General features: G+C 36.7%; 3 protein-coding genes and 1 non-coding gene across 4 annotated transcripts; 2 read left to right on the top strand and 2 right to left on the bottom strand.

Moving 5' to 3' along the window:
* Positions 1-1,562: 1,562 nt before the first annotated feature.
* EV154DRAFT_486121 (uncharacterized protein) lies at positions 1,563-2,180 on the bottom strand (the record flags this gene model as incomplete). The annotated part of the gene is made up of 2 exons (XM_051598814.1): positions 1,563-1,720; positions 2,009-2,180. 2 exons carry the CDS (start codon positions 2,178-2,180, stop codon positions 1,563-1,565), a joined length of 330 nt encoding a protein of 109 aa, XP_051452792.1.
* A 1,834-nt stretch (positions 2,181-4,014) lies between these two features.
* Positions 4,015-5,484, bottom strand: EV154DRAFT_486120 (uncharacterized protein; the record flags this gene model as incomplete). The annotated part of the gene is made up of 1 exon (XM_051598813.1): positions 4,015-5,484. The coding sequence occupies one exon, from the start codon at positions 5,482-5,484 to the stop codon at positions 4,015-4,017; it is 1,470 nt and encodes a 489-aa protein (XP_051452791.1).
* Positions 5,485-9,809: 4,325 nt separating this feature from the next.
* EV154DRAFT_t118 lies at positions 9,810-9,881 on the top strand. The gene has a single exon. It is a non-coding gene; the product is annotated as a tRNA-Asp (tRNA).
* Positions 9,882-15,311: 5,430 nt separating this feature from the next.
* EV154DRAFT_606417 (uncharacterized protein) lies at positions 15,312-17,168 on the top strand (the record flags this gene model as incomplete). The annotated part of the gene is made up of 1 exon (XM_051607538.1): positions 15,312-17,168. The coding sequence occupies one exon, from the start codon at positions 15,312-15,314 to the stop codon at positions 17,166-17,168; it is 1,857 nt and encodes a 618-aa protein (XP_051452790.1).
* Between the last annotated feature and the right edge of the window lie 537 nt (positions 17,169-17,705).

Raw genomic sequence — 17,705 nt, 5'->3', positions numbered from 1 at the left:
CTTGTCTCTCTCCTAACGACATTGATAAATACGACTTGAATGTTCCAATGAATTAAAAATCTTTCAGCCACACAACGAATCCTGACCAGAAATACAAAATATGTGTTTAAGCGTCAATCTGGATTATATTATGCTCATTTTTTAGGCTCGTTATGAGTGTTAATCTGGATTATTTTATGCTTACTTTTTAGGCGTGTTATAAACGGTTATTTCCATAAATGATATCCTACTCTCGTCAGAGTTATACTGAAATGGACACTGCATCTTCATTTCAAAAAGATTAAAAGCAAGTGCTATCCTACAGAACGTCTTGAGCAAACACTATTTACATAGCTTAACCATACAGTGATAGTAACACATGCCTCCAGTGAATTATTAAGCAAAACAAATGACGAATGTAACTGTAAGTAAAATAAGCATTTATAGCTTAACCGTACAGTTATCACCATTCAGATACAAGTGCATATGCGTTTTCTAACAAACACAAAATTGTAACTCAAACCGAAACGCCGTTTTTAAGTATACGAACTCACTTTGCCAAAAAAAAAAAAAAAAAAAAAAAAAACAATTATACTGCCATCCGGGTATATTGGTAAATGATGGATCCAGTTATGATCCAGGTTCAATACTAAAGTACGAGTGTGCTAGGTTATTACGTAAGGGTCCATCAGACATCTGAGGATTACAAATTATATCAGTCTTGTAATAGGTTAAGTAGTGTATGTAAGATTCAACTCTCAGTGGTTAGTCAGTAAGTAAGTAGGCAAGTACTTGAAATTATAAAATAGAAGATAATTTTCATTTGATACAAAGCTAGGAGCTATTTATACTAGTTTGGGGAATATATAGAATGTGATAATAATGTGATAATAATGTGATAATAATGAATATGGTGATAATGTAATGTTGATATGTATGGTGATAATATAATAAAAGTATGGTGATAGATATAAAGATTGATTGTGATAAATATAAGTAATCAGGTTATTGAATGTAGAAGTAGTGTTGTGATATTTATAATAAAGTGGTGTTACTTCTTTGGCCGTTTACGATTGGCATTGGTTATCTTGGGTACAAACTTCCTTTTTAGAAGTTTAGCTTTCTTTAATCGTAATTCCATCTCCAGAGGCATTTCAACATCCATGGTAGAGTCCGGTTCGGGTGCAAGAGTCCGGGTCAGAATGTGGCTTAGAGAAGCATCCGAACCATCGACAATTGTGGGTTTGTCAATTACGTAAGTTTCAATATAATTCTAATTCAACTCTCAGTGGTTAATTAGAAGGGAAATAGGTAATTAAGTATTTAATACTAAAATAGAAGATAATCGATTGTTGTTCTAATGTTAAGGGATATATATACTAAATATGAAGATATATGTGATGTGATAAATATAATAATAAATATGATGATGACGATGATAATGATAATGATGATGAATAATATAAACAGGTTATTGATATGAAATAGGTGAAACCGAAGTGGTGTTATGTTGTATATAATAAAGTGGTGTTATTCCGCTTTGACCTTTTCCGATTCGTATGATTATTCTTGAGTGGTACAAATCATCTTTTCTGGTTCTTGGTCTTCTTGAGCCTAAGCTCAATTTCTAGAGGCAGGTCGACAACAAGGTCCGGACTTCGGGTTGGACTAACCCGGCTAGTCACGTGATTCTTTGAGGCATTAGATCCATCAACATTTACAGGCTTACAAATCTTATCTCCTCTTCGATAGTATAACTTAAGTGTTTATTGGTGAGGATGATGAGTACTAGTTACTCCCTCTTATGTTTCGTTTTAAATAATGAAAATATAGTAAAAAAATAAAATAAAGTAAAGGTGTATCTAAAAAACTTCATATGTGATGAAAGAAAAAAAGTTAAAAATGGGAAAGGGAAAATGTTGCATGAATTTGTTGTTATTTTGACAGGTGATCTTCAGGGTTTAATTTCGCTGATTGAATAATCAATTTTAATTTGTTGCTGGTGTTTTTTGAGATCCTTCCGGATTACCTCCGATTGGTTGTTCTTCTGTTGCTGGTTCCTGAAAAATGCCCATTGCTTCGTTCATATTTCTTCCTGTCAATATTTTTTTCAGTTGGTCTTCGGTAATAATGTTTTGGCGGTAAAAGCATCTTGCTACTGATTTTTTTACCGGTTCTCTAATAAATTCTAATGCTCTCATTGAACAGTTGTTCCTAATTTGCTGCAGTTTTGCTACTTTTTCTTCTGTCGATAGTCCTGCTAATTTGCTGTCTCTTAAATGTGAAATATGTAGGTAGTTACAGTGCGCGCCAAAAGTGTCTCAATGTTTTAATATTTTTCAAAGATGCTTTAATCAGTCGATCAGTTTCTACTATTTTTGGCTAGAATTTTAATTATATACTTATCAACCCTTTGGTAGCGTTATGTAAAAATTTAAAACTCCGTTTGTAATAAAAATAAAATTACAAAATTCGCCCAAGTCAAAAATTTAATTGGGACACTTTTGGTGCGATTGAAATTTTTATTTATATGTGTCCTTAATTTAACTCAATGATTGATCCAATAACCTTTGGCCCTTATAACGTCTTGACAACGTTTTTTTACGCTTAACAAATAAGGTCTAACTTCTTCAGGTGTGATTGCATACCATGTTTCAGTAATTCTTTCCTTCAGCTCTTTTATTGAGGTAGGCGGCTTATCATAGTTACTATAAAGGCGTCGTTTTAGTAATGACCAGACATTCTCAATTGGGTTTAGATCCGGAGATTGTGCCGGCCATACCATGGTTTCAAATTCTTGATTTTTAAGCCAGTTGGTGACTAACATAGACTTGTGCTTCGGATCGTTATCGTGAACAAATACAACATCTTTTTGATTTAAATGATAATCCTCTAATGTTCTGAGAAGATCCTCTTGCAGAATAGTTTTGTATAGTTGCTTGTCCATATTACCGTCGATAAAGACTAAAAATCCAACACCTGACCATGTGATACAGCTCCAAACCATTACACTTCCACCGCCATGTTTTACAGTTTGTTGCACGTGTTGCGGTTTAAGCTGCGTATCCTTTCTTTTGTAGCACCAATGAATCCCATCGGACCCAAAAAGATTTATTTTGGTCTCATCTGACCAAACCACGTGTTTCCAATCGGTTTCTGTCCACGCAATATGACTTTTGGCAAAGGCTACTCGGTCAGCGATATTTTTTTTTCTTAGCAATGGTTTCTTCGGCTTAATTAATGGGACAATACCCCGTGATTTAAGTAAACGTCGAATGCTCGCTGCACTTAATGAGACTCCTAAGTCATTTGAAAGTATTCGAGACACCTTGGAAGCCGATTCAACTCCGCTTTTGATCACTAGCTGAACGATATAGTCTATGTTTGTGCTGGTGACTTTGGGGGAAAGACCAATACGCGGCTTGCTCTTAAGACCCAGTGTAACCTGACTAATTCTGTTGATAGTACTTTTGCTGACTCCAGTTTTAGAAGCAGTCTCACGGGCACTGAAACCATTAGACAAGCATTGTACTACATTGTTTCTCTTGGATTCTGAAATCTGTCGCATGTTTATATCGAAAAATAATTTTACAAAAAATTTTTTAAAAAAGATACTGTTAGGGGTTACTGAACAGCTAAGCTATTTATATAGTTCTTTAGAAAAAATTCTTATTCGGTTTTATGGCGTAGGAAGCAAAAAACAAACAAAAAATAAATCGCACCAAAAGTGTCTCAATGATGTAATTATGTTTCAGTCGCTGTAAATCATTTCCAAGTAGAGCTAACAATTTTTATATTTTTGGATGTTACAGCTGACATGTGAAAGTACTTATGATGTAATTTTGAGGCCAAAACAATCATTAGTTTGTGTGATGTCTTTATGAAAAGCCAAAAATTTAAAACATTGGGACACTTTTGGCGCGCACTGTATATTCCTTTGTGAATATGCCCGCCTGTTCTAATTTCTTTTCTGCTGTGTCTTTATATTTTTCGTGTATTAATAGTAGTACTGTATCCCAATCTGGACAGTATGTATCAAGTACTTGAATATTGTCGATTCCTACGAAGGCTAATTTTTTTTCTAATTTCGGATCGTTTCATTCGTCTTTTGCATGGTATATGTATGTTTATAAAGTTGTTCTCATCCTTTTTTTCTTCGAATGTTCTTGTTGCTATTTCCAATTGTTTTTTGGTTGGGTTGTTTTGTCCAAAAAATTGATTTTTTTTTCTTTTGGTCCAATTGTTGTTGTTGTTGTTTTGTTGTTGTGCTATATTGCTTTTTGTTGCTTTTAAATATGGGAACTCGTTTTGTGAGTTCATGTTACTGTTCTGATTGTTACTTTGGTTTATGTTTTCTGCTTGATAGTTGTTGTTGTTATTATTTGTTTCATTGTACTCTTCTGTCTCATTTTCTTCTTCGATTTCTCGCAGTTTCTTTTTTAGTTCAATATTTTCTTTTTTCAGGTTGATGTTCTCCCTAATCAGCTCCTGCATTTTTTTTGTTTCTTTTTCTGTTTTTTCTAATCTTTTCTTTAACAGCTTCATTTCGTTCCAGACATTTATTTCTCCTGTTGATTCATCCTCTTCTTCCATCTCTGTGTCTGTGATATCTGAAACATCAGTTTCGTTGTCATCTTCAAATTCACTTTTATCTTCTGTATCTATTTCCATCTGTTCCTCGTTTGTTATTGTTGTTTCATATTTTAAAATAGTTTTCATCTCGGCAAACGTTGTTCCTTTTTCGCAGTTTTTGCTTTTGTATTGTGGCTTTGGTGTTTTTCCTTGGTTTCTTCCATTTTTTTGTATAGTTCCAATTGTTCCACATTTGTTGCATGCTATTTTTTCTCTAGCTAATTCATACTGTTCCATAATGGCTTCTAAATCTGCTGTGAATTTTAGTTCCCCTCCTTTTTTTTTGTCCTTCGCTGTTGTTCTTGTATCATCTATCTGTCTTTTTTTTTCTTTTGTTACTTTTAGTGTCAACTCCTGTGCCTCGTTCATTGTGTATTTTTTTGTGCATTTTTTGCAGGATAGTACTATTTCTGCATATCCTTCTTCTCCAATTTCAATGTAATCAATTCGGTTTATGTTTATCCATGCCCCTTTACATTTGTTGCATTCAATTTGTTTCTGATGTTTATTGAAATTGATGATGAATTCAATTTGTTGTTCGTTTAGATGCTCTTTGTTTGTTAAGTCCATTGTTTCCAATGCTTCATTTGTTCCTATACCAGGGGAGATCGGTGCACTCCTTTTTTTTCCTGTTGCATCGCTGTTTGGTTTTTTGTTATCTTGTTCTATATCCATTATGCCTAGCGCGGTCGATGATGTATTGTTTCCTGCTTCATTTTTTTGTTCTTTTTCATTTGTTTTCGTATTTTTTTGTTGGGTCTTATTATTTTTTCTGATGTTTCTAGTAACTGTTGTTGTTTCATTTAAGGTAGGCGATAAATAGGGGATACCTATCGTGACCTCCTGATCGTTGGGCGTAGGGTCGTGTGACATGCTTTGCTTGTGCAGGTGATATCTACTGCCCGACTTGTTTTTTAATTAGTTCCTTTTCTGGTCAAATTGATTTTATCGCTGATTTTAACGGGTGGCTTAGTCGAAAAAAAGTATATAAGAAGGTCGATATTTAACGCGCGATAAAACTATCTTGTCAGAACCAATCCAGCCAATAAAATAGTTCCGGTACAAGAGACCGGTACCGAGAACTATTATGACGCAATGGAACTCACAAGACCCAAACGAAGGTTTAAGCCAAAGGTCACGAAGGCAAGACCAAACAAGAAAACAAAACTATATGTCATAAGAACAAACAAGCAAAGCTATAAACTATTTTAGCATGAAAACAATTACGCACATATGAAACATTAATCAAATTAGATAGTAGGGGTCCTCAGTCGTCGAAGTTTTAAAAAATAATATTTTTTGAATAAAAATTAGCCAATCAGAATTTTTTGAATTTTTTATTCGAACGAGCAACTTTTTTCTTGTTCATTCAAAAAAAATAATAAAAAAATAATAAAAAAATAAAAAATTACGTCATAATGACGTAAAAATTCCAGTGTAACTGAAATTGAGGTAATGTCAAACAATAAAAAATCATGAGAAAAATGCATTATTAAGTTTCTTTTTCACTACTTTCAACTCTTTTTCTTTTAAAAAAAATAACATTAATTATGCCTCGTCAAAGTACCAAGCAAAGAGAATACAACGCTTACAAGAATAGCTATCGTATGAAAAAAGAACTCACCAGAAAACAAATCGCATTATGGAAAGAATTTGCAAAGAATCCTGCTCTTGATGATGCTGAGAAGGAAGATATTAATGATTTAATTGCTTTTTATCGCCAAAATTTGAAAAATGATGTGGACAAACAAATGCTGGAATATATTAGATCCAAGAGATATGTAGCTAGTAGAGAAAACAAAGTTCCAAAGTTGGTGACCAAAGAAAGAAGGATTGGATTTCCTGTTCAACGAAATTGACGACAGTGGATTTGTTAACGAAGTCAGAATGGACAAAGACTCATTCTTTGCGCTTTTGAAACTGATCCAGGACCATCCATTGTATCAGGATACACCCCGAAATCGCCAAACAGATATCCGCCTTCAATTGGCTATCGTTTTAGAACGTTTGGGAACATATGGAAACGGTTCTTCAATTGAAAAAATTGCTAGACGATCTGGTGTCAGTGGTATGTAGTCATTATTGCAGTGAAATAAATTGGTATGCAGTAATAAATTAAAATGTATTCTTTTGCCAATAGAGGGCGCAGTTGTAGCTTTTACTACTCGTTTTTTTAAGGTGATTCTGTCAATGGAAGATCAGTTTGTCAGTTGGCCATCACCTGAAGAAAAAGTGGTTATCAAAACCATTAACCAATCTTATCTGGGTTTCCCTGACTGTCTTGGGTTTATCGATGGTACACATATTTGTTTGGAGGATGCACCTGTTTGGAGAGAAAACGAATTCTACAACAGAAAGGGTAGTCACTCCATTCAGACAATGGCAATTTGTGACCATAAAAGAAGAATCCGGTACGTAGAGACTGGTTACTTTGGAAGTTCCCATGATATGCGTGTACTTGCCGAAAGTGATATGGGAAAAAACCCGTCAAAATATTGTGTTGGAAACGAGTATGTCTTGGGTGACGGAGGATACTCTCCTACAAACTACCTGGTACCTGTAAGCAAGAAGCCAAGAAATGGAACGACAGCCGATGATGACCAGCAGTTCAATACATACATTTCTCAAATGAGAATTAAAATTGAACATGCTTTTGGGATTCTGAAAGCTCGATTCCAAAGTCTGAAGCAACTACGATTGAAGATCAAATCGAAAGATGATGTCGTTTATGCCAGTGGATGGATTCGTGTTTGTATTGCTTTGAACAATTTCTTGATCGACCGTGAAAGCGATAGCTTTACCGCTATTTTGGAAAAGCAATTTGCAGAGAAAGAAAGATTGGAACTGCAGCAATTAGAAGATGGAGTTCAATCCTCTTCCGATGAAACCAGCAACAATACCGACGTCCCCGAAAGTGGAAAAGAAAAATACCAAGCAATCAAAAACATTGTTTTGGAGGAGATGAAACAAAGAAAAGAAATGAGAAGACGTAGTAGTTAAAAAAAAAATTTATTAATAAAGTTTATATAATTTAGATATCATCATCATCATTATTATTATTATCACCGAAAATCTCATTTTGCAACTTTCTGATGGCTTCAGTCAACTCATCAAAGCCCCAATTCTTAGCCAAAGCAAAAGCGTTTAACCCATCCAATCTTATCTTGAAAATGGCGGCACGAGTCTTGGCATCAAAAAAACGATCTGTTGATTTTTGAAATGCTTTTTCTGCATCTTCCCGGATTGCTTTCGTGGCTGTCGAGGAAATCACCGACTTGCTTCTCTTTCTCTTCTTGTCATTCGAAGAAGAAGATTCCTCTTTTTTGGGTACTTCTACCTGTTTAACATCTTCATCCGAAGAATCAATTGCGGAACTGACTTCTTCGTCATCACTTACAATTACCACCGTAGCTCCCCGTGTACCTGAGAAAGGAAGTTGATAAGCAGAGCCATTAGGGTACGCAGACTCGGTATATCGATCACCCATGATCTCCTTGATACGATAATAATGGGGACAAATTTTGTTCAATGCATCTGTTGAAATGAAACGATAATTTTAATATCTCTATGTGGCTGACAATGTATAATATATATTTTTACTTACTTTCGAATTCCTTCTTTCCAGACTCGCCGGTGTTACCCATTGCACCTTCGCCACTTTGCCTATCCTTCTTATATGCATCACGATAGTTGGACATGATCTTACGAATTCTTGACCGGATGCTAGAACTTGTTCGACATAAGACGTTTCGGTCCACAAAGTACTTCACACACCGAGAAAGAACAGCCGCCGGAGTCTCACCATCCTTTCCGTGGTTGGCCCCATCCTTGTTGAAGGATTTAGTCGATCCCAAGTACTTGCGCATATTGATACCTCCGTCTTCAAGGAGGAAATCAATAAGTCTGTCATCACAGCTAATGTTATCGCTGCAATGCTTATCAATTGCCTCCCAAGGATGATAATTGGTGACAGCAGCTTCGTCCTTGACCGCGATTAAGGTCATGCCGGTGTTCTTGGCCTCGGTTTCCTTGCTACCAACCTCATTTGTGACCTTGTCATCCTTGGGCTCCTTTTGGCGGTTACGTGATCCTTTAGGTCTACCTCTACCTTTCTTGACTGTCACCTTAGGGGTAGTCTCCTTGGGCTTCTCATTGTCATTGATTTCGCAAACGGTAATGACTTCTTTGCCTTTACCTTTGTCACCTGAGACACCAATTGTATTTTCAGAGTATTGTTGCATGTTATCAGAGTTCATTTTAAGTTTATTGTTATAAAAATGTATAAGCAGTGGCCTCAAAATGTTCACAAGCTAATAAGCTTTATATAAGAAGTCAAAATAAAGTTTGTCAGGCACAGACTGATGTCATATTTACGTCATTGATGAAGCATTAAAACTCAAAATATATTTTGGGGTCCTCATTCGTAAAAATGTAATTATATTTATGATTGGCTAATTATTTTTATTCAAAAAATATTATTTTTTAAAACTTCGACGACTGAGGACCCCTAGTATAAATAACCCCACATTAAAATTAATAAATCTTTATCTTTTATCTCATACTTTATTTTGTACTTGTACTTTGAAGAGTACTCTTCTAGCCAATAGGAATAGGTTCACGTGAAAGTCACGTGCTAGGTTATTACGTAAGGGTCAACTAGACATCTGAGGTTTACAATCTTATCAGTCTTGTAATAGGTTAAGTAGTGTATGTAAGATTCAACTCTCAGTGGTTAATCAGTAAGTAAGTAAGCAAGTACTTGAAATTATAAAATAGAAGATAATGTTTATTTGATACAAAGCTAGGAGCTATTTATACTAGTTTGGGGAATATAAGAATGTGATAATAATGTGATAATATAATGTTGATATGTATGGTGATAATATAATAAAAGTATGGTGATAGATATAAAGATTGATTGTGATAAATATAAGTAATCAGGTTATTGAATGTAGAAGTAGTGTTGTGATATTTATAATAAAGTGGTGTTACTTCTTTGGCCGTTTTCTATTGGCATTGGTTATCTTGGGTACAAACTTCCTTTTTAGAAGTTTAGCTTTCTTTAGTCGTAATTCGATCTCCAGAGGCATTTCAACATCCATGGTAGAGTCCGGGTCGGGTACAAGAGTCCGGGTCGGAATGTGGCTTAGAGAAGCATCAGAACCATCGACAATTGTGGGCTTGACAATCTTATCTCTTCTTCGAAAGTATAGTGGTGAGTATCCCCGCCTGTCACGCGGGAGACCTGGGTTCAATTCCCAGTCGGAGAGATTTTTGTTTGCAACTTCAATTTTGGCTGGGATAACATATGTCGTGATCGTTCTTAGTTATAAGTTAATTATGAATAGAAGATAAAAGATGCTTTATTATATTTTAGGATTTGTGATTAATTTATATTATTGAAAGTAGTACAAAAGATAGTACGACAATATCCCCTCCCTAAAATTTTGTTAGTCTCTAACAAAGTAAAATATAAAAATTAGGATAAAAAAATATTGAAATATGATTGAAGTCGATATCAGTATAGAGACAGAGTATGCTGTGATAGGATTGAGGGTGTTCTTAAGCTCTTGCCACACGAGGAATATACCAGCTGGAAGATAGGTTATTGTTAATATTAGAGTGATTGATTGAGATTGGTTTAAGTCGATCGGTATGAACCCAGGAATTGTAAAGTTTTCCTTCGATTTCTTTGATTTGATATACAGTGCACGCCAAAAGTCGATCAGTTTCAACTATTTTTGGCTAAAATTTTAACTATATACTTATCAACCCTTTGGCAGCGTTTTGTAAAAATTTAAAACTCCGTTTAAAATAAAAATAAAATTACAAAATTCCGCCAAGTCAAAAATTTAATTGGGACACTTTTGGTGCGATTGAAATTTTTATATATATGTGTCCTTAATTTAACTCAATGATTGATCCAATAACCTTTGGCCCTTATAACTTCTTGACAACGTTTGTTTACGCTTAACATATAAGGTCTAACTTCTTCTGGTGTGATTGCATACCATGTTTCAGTAATTCTTTCCTTGAGCTCTTTTATTGAGGTAGGCGGCTTATCATAGTTACTATAAAGGCGTCGTTTTAGTAATGACCAGACATTCTCAATTGGGTTTAGATCCGGAGATTGTGCCGGCCATACCATGGTTTCGAATTCTTGATTTTTAAGCCAGTCGGTGACTAACATAGACTTATGCTTCGGATCGTTATCGTGAACAAATACAACATCTTTTTGATTTAAATGATAATCCTCTAATGTTCTGAGAAGATCCTCTTGCAGAATAGTTTTGTATAGTTGCTTGTCCATATTACCGTCGATAAAGACTAAAAATCCAACACCTGACCATGTGATACAGCTCCAAACCATTACACTTCCACCGCCATGTTTTACAGTTTGCTGCACGTGTTGCGGTTTAAGCTGCGTATCCTTTCTTTTGTAGCACCAATGAATCCCATCGGACCCAAAAAGATTGATTTTGGTCTCATCTGACCAAACCACGTGTTTCCAATCGGTTTCTGTCCACGCAATATGACTTTTGGCAAAGGCTACTCGGTCAGCGATATTTTTTTTTCTTAGCAATGGTTTCTTCGGCTTAATTAATGGGACAATACCCCGTGATTTAAGTAAACGTCGAATGCTCGTTGAACTTAATGAGACTCCTAAGTCATTTGAAAGTATTCGAGACACTTTGGAAGCCGATTCAACTCCGCTTTTGGTCACTAGCTGAACGATATAGTCTATGTTTGTGCTGGTGACTTTGGGGGGACGACCAATACGTGGCTTGCTCTTAAGACCCAGTGTAACCTGACTAATTCTGTTGATAGTACTTTTGCTGACTCCAGTTTTAGAAGCAGTCTCACGGGCACTGAAACCATTAGACAAGCATTGTACTACATTGTTTCTCTTGGATTCTGAAATCTGTCGCATATTTATGTCGAAAAAAAATTTTACAAAAAAAATTTTAAAAAAAATACTGTTAGGGGTTACTGAACAGCTAAGCTATTTATACAGTTTTTTAGAAAATTTTTTTATTCGGTTTTATGGCGTAGGAAGCTAAAAACAAACAAAAAATAAATCGCACCAAAAGTGTCCCAATGATGTAATTATGTTTCAGTCGCTGTAAATCATTTCCAAATAGAGCTAACAATTTTTTTATTTTTGGATGTTATAGCTGACATGTGAAAGTACTTATGATGTAATTTTGAAGCGAAAACAATCATTAGTTTGTGTGATGTCATTATGAAAAGCCAAAAATTTAAAACATTGGGACACTTTTGGCGCGCACTGTACATTGAAATCAGTGTTGGTGTTGACGATTTGATATGGCCCCATCCAATTGTATTCAAGACCACGTTTGGATTCGTTCCGGAGTAGCACATAATCATTGATTTTAAATACCTGTGTCTCTTTTCCTTTTATCAACTTATCCCATTTTTCTTTATCTTTAATACCCTGATTTCGCATATTTTCCTCTGCTAAGAACCTGGTTTCTCGCAAGTGACGAATTCTTGTTAATGCGTCTTCGGAAATCAAATTAGCATCATATTCGGTAAATTCATTCATATATGGTTTGCTAAAATCACCAGGAATTCGTGGATGAGTACCATATACTAGGAAAAAAGGACTGTGGCCGGTGGTTGTGTGTTTGCGTATACGGCAGGCGAATGTTGTTGTATCGATATAATCGTCCCAGCTGTGAACATTACCATTGACATATTTTTTGAGCATACTTTTGATAATTTGATTGACACGTTCACATTTGGAATTACTTCTAGGGTGATAGGCGCTAGTGAAAGTATGTTTGGAGCGAATTTTGTTCATATACTGCTTCAGAACCTTGGATAAAAAGTTTTGTCCACGATCGGTAAAAATTTCTACGGGATTTCCAAATTTTAAGACTATTTCTTCATATATAAATTTTACAATCTCTTCGCCAGTAGCATTGTTCAAAGCTCGTAAAATAGGCCAATTTGTAGCATAATCAACTGCGACTAAAATCCATCTATTATTATTCTTAGTGGTTGGTAACTCACCAATAAAGTCTAAATGCCATCTAGAAAAAGCAGGAGGTACAGTATATCTAATGGGAGAATGGGAGAATGGTGAATGTTCTTTTCAGCACGTTGCGACATTTGGCATTGCTGGCAACGTTTTAACCAGTTGATATATCGTCATGCATAATGGGCCACCATACGCGATTTTTCATTTGTTGGTATACGGTGTGCTGACTCAAATGTCCAAAGGCGCTGTGAAAATTATCAACAGTATCGGCACGTTGACTAAACGGAATAAATTTGACTTCAGATCGTTCTTCAGACTTTGGTATCTTGATTAATCTGTAAATATGTTGATGACGGACAATAAATTTATCTTTTTGTTGAAGTAATTCGTCTTTTAATAAATTTGGCCAGTCTTGTTCTTCGCGAAAATAAATAAGCGGCCAATCTTGAATAGGGTCTTCAGTTAGACTAGTAATAGGCTTACTAAAAGTTTTGATTAAATTGTTAGTGTTGACAGTAATGTTATAAAAATATTTAGGTTCCAATGATTCAAGAGCAGGAGTACATTCTGGGCCATCGCGTCGGGATAATAGATCAGGAATAAGATTGTCTTTTCCGGCTTTATATTGTATATCAGGATTGTATAATTCGATTTCAGACATCCAACGAATAAGGCGGGGTACTGGTTTCTTTTGGTCTCGAAAGTATTTTAGCGGCAGGTGATCTGTGAATACTTGATATTTTTTACCATCGATGAAACATCTCCATTTTCTTAATGCAACTAAAATAGCCAATAGCTCACGTTCTTGGGCGGGTAAAGATCTCTCTTCTTTGGACAAACGTTTTGATTCGAAAGCTAATGGTTTCCAAATATTGTTGACATCAGGTTGAAGTAACACCGCACCAACTGAATAATCAGAACTATCACATTCAATGCGAAATGGTTTTTCCATATCAACAGTACTGAGAACAGGGGCCGAACATAATTTATCTTTTAACAAATCAAATGCTCTCTGGCATTCTGGCGTCCAAACAATTGATCTTGTTTTATATCCAGTACCGGCGGTCAAATCAGTTATAACGGATGCGATACCTGCAAAATCTGGTATGAATCGCCGAAAATGCTGGGCTAAACCTAAAAATTGGCGCACTTGTTGTACATTTGTGGGAATAGGCCATTGGCGAATAGCGGCAGTTTTGTGTTTGGAAGGTAGAATCCCATGTTTAGAAATTTGGAAACCTAAAAATGTAAGTTCTTGGATGTTAAAATGAGATTTTTCGATGTTAATAATAAATTTGGCATCATTCAATGTTTTGAGAATTAAATTGACGTGCTCTTTATGTTCCTGTTCGGTTTTGCTGTAGATTAAAATATCGTCGAGATAGACGAGACAGAATTTGTCGATATATTGCTTGAGTGTGGCATTAATGATACCTTGAAAATATGCACCTGAATTTTTAAGACCAAAAGGGGTTACAAGAAAACGATGTTGTCCGTATTTATGAGAGATTACACATTTTGCTGAATCAGCTTCCGAAAGTCGAGTTTGGTTGAAAGCGCCTGTTAAATCGATTTGACTATAATATCGCGAACCATGCAGTTGATTCAAACATTCATCAATGCGCGGAATAGGAGTTCGCTGAGATATACTGATTTTGTTTAAAGATCTAAAATCACAACACATGCGAAGTTTACCCGATGTTTTGTGACGAATAAATAAAATGGGGAAACCATATGGAGATGTAGTGGGGACAATCAAACCCTTCTTTTCCAAATCGGCTAAAATTCGTTGTAATTCAGCTAATTCGATTGGACTCATTTGGTAAGGATGGTGATAAATAGGTGCAGCGTCGGGTGGGTTAGTTTGAATAATATCCCTGGTAAACCGATGTGGCGGCAGTTCGGTAATATCACCCTTGAATGCATATGGATATAATTTGGCAAATTCAGCTTTCCATAGTTTATCCGTTTCGACATCGATAGATGAGGTGTCACTTGGAGTCATTAACATACTGTTACCAGTCTCGTTATGTACAAAGTATAACATGTGGCATTCTGCAATTTCGTCCTTTTTAAGCAATCTAGAAACTTGATTCGCCGATAATAAATAATCAGTTGATGGTATTATATTTGTAGCTGCAGCAACGTTGTGCTCCATTGGTTGAAACAATTGTTGAGAAATATCAATGTTTTCATTAGTTGTATGGTTAGAATTTATAAAAGTAGTGTTAAGATTATGTTTGTGTCTAATAGGACACAATGTAACATCGTTACCCGACTGAGAGCTTTTTAGTGTCCATGTATCATCAAACCAATCAGGTTTAGGTTTTCTATCTTTCAACCAGTTGCGACCCAAGATAATAGGGGGTGCCAAACATTAAAAAAATCATTTCCTTAATTTTTAAAAAACATTCCCGGGAATTTTTCCCCAGCCAAATTCCCTAAACTTTGCGGGAACGATTTTTTGTGCCCGAGATTTTGCGGGCAAGAAAAAGTATTCCCGAGAAATCTCGGGAAAGAATACTCATTTTCTATTCGTTGTTGAGAAGGAATTATGACGTGAAAATGTAACATTTTATTTATTTTATGATAATCTAAAAGCATCAAATCGCATCTGTGTTTGCATTATAAAGTTTTTCTAAGTTTTTAACTTACCTTTTTTCTCCTTAAATTCCTCTAAAACGTATAATCTAAAATGTCTGATCAAATAAACAGAAACACTGGTGGCGGTCCTTCCAACAACGATTCCGCAGATAAAAGCCTTGATAGAACCAAAACTACACCTGGTCAAATTAAGGCTATGATTGGTTTCTTTGAGAGTAATCAAGACCTTTTTAAGATATATCTTGGTGGACAAAAGTCGTCCGCTCCTTCAGCTGGTAGTCAGATAAAAAAAAGAGAGATCATTGAGAGATTGTTCCAGCAACTTCTGGCAGATAAAGTAATTCCGTCTTCCTGGAATTTCAAATCGGTTGGAAAACGTTTTGAACGCCAACTCGCAAAGTATCGCGATGTAGAAAGAGATATGAACTCTACCGGTTTTGGCTTGACTACAGATGACATTAAACGTGGACTGACCTCCATCGAGATCAAGTGTGAACATTTGTGTGTTGGATTTTCTCGTTTGGCTTCTCTGCATGGTGTTAGACCAAACATAACTCCTTTTTGTGTGGCTTTCCATGGTGCCCCTGGTGGTACCGAGTACACATACTCCAACAGAGTAAGGCCATCATTAGCTGCAATTGAGGCACAAACTTTTGCAGTTTTTGGTGGTCAACAAGAGGCGATTGAAGAGGTCAGTCGATTGTTGGTTGGAAGTGATGCAGCTGAATCTTCAACAAGATCATCTGCTTCTCTTTCCTCTGGTGCTCCTTTGGCTGCTGGTGCTCCTTTGGCTGCTGGTGCTCCTTTGGCTGCTGGTGCTCCTTTGGCTGCTGTTGCTTCTCTTTCCTCTGGTGCTCCTTTGGCTGCTGTTGCTTCTCTTTCCTCTGGTGCTCCTTTGGCTGCTGTTGCTTCTCTTTCCTCTGGTGCTCCTTTGGCTGCTGTTGCTTCTCTTTCCTCTGGTGCTCCTTTGGCTGCTGGTGCTTCTCTTTCCTCTGGTGCTCCTTTGGCTGCTAGGTCTTTGTCTGTTGCACCTGTGTCTACTGAGCGTTCTTCCTCTTTCCGTTTTTCTTCTGTTGGGCCAGTCTCAAACGAACCTCTCTCTTTCCCTCGTCCTGCTTTTGGTGAAGCTTTGTCTGGCCAGCCGTCATCCGTAGAAGTACCAGCTACCAATGTTGCTTCTTCTCCTCTGTTGGTTCCATCTAATACCCAGCCATCAAGTCGCACACCATTATTTGAATCATCATCAGAGAATAATTTGTTCGATTCCTTTTCTTTTGATGATGGTGGAGATTTTGATGATGCTGGGTCGTATCATGCTGTGGACCATGACAACGATGTCAACAGTGGTAGTGCTGCTCGTGCTGGTGGTGGTGTTGGTGCTGGTGTTGCTGGTGGTGCTCGTGCTGGTGCTGGTGCTGGTCGTGCTGGTGCTGGTGGTGGTCGTGCTGGTGCTGGTGCTGGTGGTGCTCGTGTTGCTGGTGTTCGTGGCGGTGCTGGTGGTCGTGGTCGTGCTCGTGGTCGTGCTCGTGGTCTTGCTCGTGGTCGTGGTCGTGGAGGTGTTAGTCGCGCTGGTACCGTTCAGCCTGAAATGCCAACGGCTGATCGCATCCGTGTTGATCCCGATCACGCCATGAGAAACAAGAGGATCAAAAGAGACTTTTCTTCTGAGTATCGCGAGGCTCAGTTGAGAAGGGACGAAGTATTGAGGGAAAATAGTCAGAGGGAGTTCGATTTGGGTATGTCCCAATTGCTTGTTACTTGTCTGACAACGAACGCCTTCAATACATCGTCATTTACGGAAATTACCAGACATCTGGCTGATTTTCGTAGATCTCTGAGGGATCCTGTCGATGATGATGATGTATATGATGATACAGAGTATCTTTACAATCTTGATAATGATGAAGATGAGCACGACGACGGTAATCCTTCAACAGATGTAGATTAATATTTTTTTCTTTTTAAATAAAGTTTTTTTTTTCCTCTTACAAATATATTTACATTCATTGTTCAGAAACCTTCACAGCAAGGACGCAATCCAATCCTTTCAACACAAATGCACATTATATCAACTCAGTTGGTTTATTCATTATCATATCCGAAATGTACTGCATAATCTGCTAAAACTACTTCAGCAACGGAATTCCTCCAAGTATTCAATATACGGCTGGAAACACTGTTGACGTTGTCAAATGACTCCAGCAACACCACGTCTAATCTCGACTGCCCGACGTCAACATCCTCATAAAAATCACCGTCAAAATTGTCATTTTCCAAGATCAAATAGTTGTGCAAAAGACCGCATACATGTACCAATTCATGTATTCTCATGATATCCTCCTCACAATTGATCTGAATCGGAATGTTCTTCAAGATTCTCCATTTTCCCTATAATACACCAATGGTATTTTCAACAGCAACTCGGGCGGAAGAGTGAACCCTGTTGAAGTCTTCGCACTTCACCGAACTTACAACCTGGGGTCTT

Source organism: Mucor mucedo, assembly GCF_025094135.1.
Source record: "Mucor mucedo strain NRRL 3635 chromosome Unknown EV154scaffold_134, whole genome shotgun sequence".
Lineage (NCBI taxonomy): Eukaryota > Fungi > Mucoromycota > Mucoromycetes > Mucorales > Mucoraceae > Mucor > Mucor mucedo.
The sequence above is the reverse complement of the archived record's forward strand: the minus strand, read 5'-3'. Positions and strand labels throughout refer to the sequence as shown.